This window comes from Trichechus manatus, unplaced genomic scaffold (genome assembly GCF_000243295.1).
Source record: "Trichechus manatus latirostris isolate Lorelei unplaced genomic scaffold, TriManLat1.0 scaffold00382, whole genome shotgun sequence".
In the NCBI taxonomy this organism is placed as follows: Eukaryota; Metazoa; Chordata; class Mammalia; order Sirenia; family Trichechidae; genus Trichechus; species Trichechus manatus.
The window spans coordinates 257,623-262,856 of NW_004444318.1; the positions used below are offsets into that span (position 1 = coordinate 257,623).

Consider the following 5,234-nt stretch of genomic DNA (forward strand, 5'->3'; position numbering starts at 1 on the left):
TGTTGATACATTTACGTATTGTAGATAATCAGCATTTTAAAAGAGATTCAGATAAACTTTTTGTTTCACAAGCTGTCCACATGTCCTGGGTATCCTGAATTCTAAAATTCTCCGCTTGTTAGACTTTGCTGGTTCAGCTTAAGAAATGAAACATTCCCCACCATTTTAGGAAGGTGCATGTGGCCCACAGACATTGCCACACACGAAATGTCATAGCGCTGTGTGGCTTGAATTATGATGCCTTTAATCATGTTTCGTCAAGATCTGTTTTTCCCCTTTTAGTCTATCTACATTATACTCTTCTTTCAAGCTTTGGCTCAAATATCAACTTTATCATGAACTCTTTCTAGACTACGTTAGAATTTACTCCTCTTCTTGTGTGTCCAAACATTACAAAGTTAATTTTATTCTTCCTGATATTTCAGTGGATTGTTTCTCTGACCCGCCTAGGATGGGTGTTGACTAACTCACCTAGGTTATATATTTCTTGAGGACAAACAACATGTCTGTTTCATCATTGCATAGGCCATAGTATTTACACACTCTCCATTGGCAATGTCATCCACCCCATGGGAAGGGAGATCCTATTGGTCAGAACAAGCCAGGGACAGTGCTAAAGAAGATAGGAGGATACATAATAAACAATCTGTCAAGTACTTCTAGGACTCCATATTATGTAGTATATATATATTTTTTCTTCTTCCCGCAGTCAATTTTCCATACACCTAAACTACTGTCAGTGATTCTGTAGGTAAACAATTCTTGAGGGGTATAACGTGACTTTATGAAAGCACTCTACCCAGCACCTAATGATGCAAAACTCATCTATCTTGATTGGTTATCAGTCTGAGGAGTTTCCAATCCTAAAGAGACCAGGAAGATACCTATACTCATCTTAACGTGTATTTTTTGACTGAGTTGTGTGGGGACAGGCCGCATTCTAAGGAGATTGACCTGATTTTACTGTCTCATTTTTCTTCTCCAGGATGGGTTCTGGGTGGGTTTCCTGGGTGGTGGCTCTATTAGTCAGTCTGATCAGGCTGGATTCCTCTGTGACTCAAGGCAGAAACTCTCCAGGTAAGAACAGAGAAATTTCTTTTTTTAGTTCAAGAATTGGCTGGGGGAGAGATATTTTCCCTATAACTCTAGGCCATAGGCTAGACTGCAAGTGGCTTCTGGCTCCAAAGAGCAGAGTTCTTTGACAGAAAAATACTCCTCCCTCCTTGCCACACACAATGGACTGCTGAGAAAAAGGACTTCCTGTGCCAGAGCCACAGATCGGAGGAGCAGAGAGGCAGGAAGAAGGGAAACATTTTGTCCTGGTTAGAGTCCTTATTGTATCATTCTCAGTCACTGAAAATTGTAAAACCTGGAGCCAGTCTGAGAGTAGCTGCCATTCTTCAGCCAGGAGCTTTCTCTGATGATTGTTACTGTTTCCATATTTATTCAATTGGGGTATCCAACTGGGGACAAAAGAAATGGAAAACAAATGATGTTTCTTCTGGCATTTATTAAACCCTTACTATAGGGTTGCTATGAGTCGGAATCGACACAATAGCAACGGGTTTGGTTTTTTAAAATACGGTCAGAATTGTATTAAGCAGCTTTGAGAAGTAAGAGAAGATGACAACATTATCCCTCTCCTCAGATTACTGGGTACATGTTATTTATCTCTGTTGTTTTTCGAGCTGAGGAGACAGGCTATGCAAGTATGAAGCAATGTTAGACCATGAAAACACATTATTTATCAGCAGAAAACAGGATGTGATGTGCTGAGAACAGAACCTACTTTGAATACCAAAGTCTCAAAAATACAAAAGAGGAACAAACTTAGAGGGAGAGGAACATCGTTCTTAGAGAACAGAAACCACTCTGAGCTTATAACGTCCATTAAACAATGCAAATGAAAAAAAAAATCAGCACAGATCTTAACCGATGACTAAAAATTCAGATTTTTTTTCTGATTCAGAATGTAAAAGAAGATAGAGAAGAATATAAATGGTAAGGAATTGGAGATTGGAGCTTATCTGAAATTAGCTACCGAGTGAGAGATGAATATGGCTTACCCAGGAAGGATGCCACCGTCCTTATGATTTGCTCAGTAGTGCCTGGCGGAGGCCTCTGAACTTAGAAATGAAAGTAAATTTACAACTCCAGATCAGTAGCATTGCTACCCAGTAGCAATGCCCTCAAATGCCATGTCTTTAGAGAGCTCTTTACTGACCAGCTTGCATTATTAACTCCATTTAAGTTTTCTTTTCTTGTTGTTGTTGTTCTCAAGTACACAGGAATTGAGTTAATCTTACCCATTGAGTTCACAGCACATTGTAATCACTGATCAGTACAAGGACTCTCCCTTTTTTTTAATCTCCATTCTCATTCCTTCCACTCCATAGATATCCATTCTGATGAGTCTGGTATGTCTTTAAATATAAGGGTGGCCTTTAAAATCATGTAGTATTGTTTTTCTGTTTGTATTTTAAAATTTTAATAAATGTAATTGTGCATTGGACTCTATTCTGTTTTTCCTTACACTTAACACTATGGCTTTTCAAAAGTGATACAGGGATGTTTGCGGCACTGACGGAGCTTGGGAAGCCTGATGCTGTTGGATGTGAACTTAAACTCATCTTTATCAATGGGGAAGCAGGCTCAGGGAGGGGAAGTGTCTTTTCTTCCTTTCCTAAGTTAAACTGCTTGATAGAGCACTAGAATTTAAACTGAGACCTAATCCAGGTCCACTTACCAGTTTGTCTTTTAAACTTTTCCAGATCTTCAAATCTAAGACGAGTATTAGAATGCTAGGGAAATAACAGTCATACTTTTCTTACCTATGAGTACTAGTAAAATAGCTTTGGAAAGTTAAATAACTTTGGAAAACATGAGAAGATTAGAAATGAGGCACAGTGTTTGAAAGTTAATATATAGTTCAAACTAATCACTATCAATATTAGTAAGGTACTTTAAAAGTAGAAAATCATAATGGACAATGGAGTTGAATTTTTGTTTATTCCATTTCAATGACAGTGTCTGATAGAAAAGTCCTAGAAGAAGGTTTAAACTAACCTTACATTCCTTACCACCACGTTGTTGTGAATACTAGAACTGTAGGTACAGATGATGATGGTAATAATAATAATAATAAAAGGCATCTTCAAACCATGGATTAATATTAATTCTTTTTCAGCATCAACAGAGGTAATGGTTAGCGCCAATGGAGGTGGTGAGGTCTCTGAGCAAGAGTATAAAAAAAAAGGCCTAAAAGTAAAACTCTTGGAGAAAATTCTTAGTGAGTGGAAGGTAGAAGGGGAGTTTAATTTTACATCTTTATGTACCTGTTTGGTGTTTCTTTGCCTCTCCCCTATCCCTCCTCCACTTTATTCCAGAAGGAACGTGTAGAATGAACCTACTCAGGGCAAAGGTGTTATTGAATTATTCTATGTGGGGCTGGATCTTTTTGACTTGGTAATAAAGGGAGTTAAAACCTTAGTCTTTTGAAAGTTTGGCTAGGAGAACCCTAGCACAGTGTCTGACATAGAACAGAGTTGATAAATATTTGTTGACTAAACAAATGAATGAATGTTTATGTCTCTTAGGACTCTCCCTTTGGCTTGCTTCTTTGGGTTGCATGTCTCCTGTTTGGCTGCTCTGGTAGGATGGGCCTTGGGCTTTTTCCCATCATGGATGTCTTTTTGCTAAGAGGAATCAGGGTGAGGCCTAAGAGAAGAAGAACCTACTTTAAACTATTTACTGAGCTCAAAAGGCCTCCCCTCAAATCCATGTACTCTGATATAATTTACTAGGCATGTGTTTCCTAAACATGGGGGCTGGCTCATGGTCCCTTTTTTTTTTTTTTTTTTGGTTTTCCAGAAGATTTTGTGATTCAGGCGAAGGCTGACTGTTACTTCACCAATGGGACAGAAAAGGTGCAGTTTGTCGTTCGATTCATCTTTAACTTGGAGGAGTATGTACGTTTCGACAGTGATGTGGGGATGTTTGTGGCATTGACGGAGCTGGGGAGACCTGATGCTGAGCGATGGAACAACCGGACGGATATATTGGAGAGGAGCAGAGCTTCTGTGGACGTACTCTGCAGATATAATTACAAACTTGGTGCATCCTTCACAGTGGGGAGAAAAGGTGAGGTCGAAGATGGGGTCTGGTGGGGTTCAGAAAATCTCCCCCATGCAAACCTGGCCATAGTTCTTCTTCCTTATGATAGGCAATTATCTGCTTCAGGATAAACGGCCTATAAACAGGGGAGTCTGTGTGTATGTTCTGTTTTCAACAGTGACCAACCCATTTTTCTCACAGGTCAGGTCACTGTGGTCTTGGTCCTAGACTCTCAAGTCTTCAGGGACTTTAAGGACTAGTGTACTCTCATAGAAGAGATAATTGTGGAAGTGTCTGATAAGGCTTAAGTCCTTTTTAGGGCATTGGCACACCCGGTTCCTGAGCCTTGGGGCAGAGGTTTTCCCACTCTTCGGTTTCCACTGGGGTCTGGGGAAGAGACTGGAGGCAGAGATTAGTCTCTAAAGAAAGTTGATAGTTTTCTCTTACACTGTCTCATCTCCCTCTCCCTTCCTAGTGCAACCGGAGGTGATGGTGTATCCAGAGAGGACCCCATCCCTACAACACCCCAATTTACTGCTCTGCTCTGTGACAGATTTCTATCCAGGGAACATCAAGGTCAGATGGCTCCGGAATGGGCAGGAAGAGAAAGATGGGGTCATGTCCACTGGCCTTATCAGGAATGGAGACTGGACTTTTCAGATTATGGTGATGCTGGAAATGACCCCTGAACTTGGAGATGTCTACACCTGCCTTGTGGACCACTCCAGCCTGCTGAGCCCTGTTTCTGTGGAGTGGAGTGAGAGTCAGCTTCTGTGCTCTCTAGGCCTGACTCAGGATCATACTGAATCTATATGGGGCCTGTGTTACCTCTGCACACTTCTTGGTCACAACACCAATTCTTTTCCCTAATCTGGGCGAGTCACAGAGATCTGGAGTCCTTGGGCTAAAGTGGGAGTAAACATTGCAGATATCTATCCTGTACCTTCCAAGCCCTGGTGGTACAGTGGTTAAGAGCTCAGCTGCTAACCAGCCAAAAGGTTGGCAGTTGGAACTGTCAGCTGCTCCATGGGAGAAAGATGTGGCACTCTGCTTCTGTGAAGATTAAAGCCTTGGAAATTCTATGGGGCAGTTCTACTCTGTCCTATAGTGTCGTTATGAGT

General features: G+C 41.0%; 1 protein-coding gene across 1 annotated transcript in view; it reads left to right on the forward strand.

Annotated features, from left to right (window-relative positions):
• Positions 1–5,167, forward strand: part of TAP2 (transporter 2, ATP binding cassette subfamily B member) — a 37,507-nt gene extending 32,340 nt beyond the window's left edge. The window contains exons 12-14 of the mRNA XM_023725720.1: positions 986–1,077; positions 3,983–4,140; positions 4,589–5,167. Of these exons, the coding sequence (XP_023581488.1) occupies positions 986–1,077; positions 3,983–4,140; positions 4,589–4,983 (645 nt within the window). The 3' untranslated portion in view covers positions 4,984–5,167. The remainder of the gene's footprint in view (positions 1–985; positions 1,078–3,982; positions 4,141–4,588) is intronic.
• The last annotated feature ends 67 nt before the right edge of the window (positions 5,168–5,234 follow it).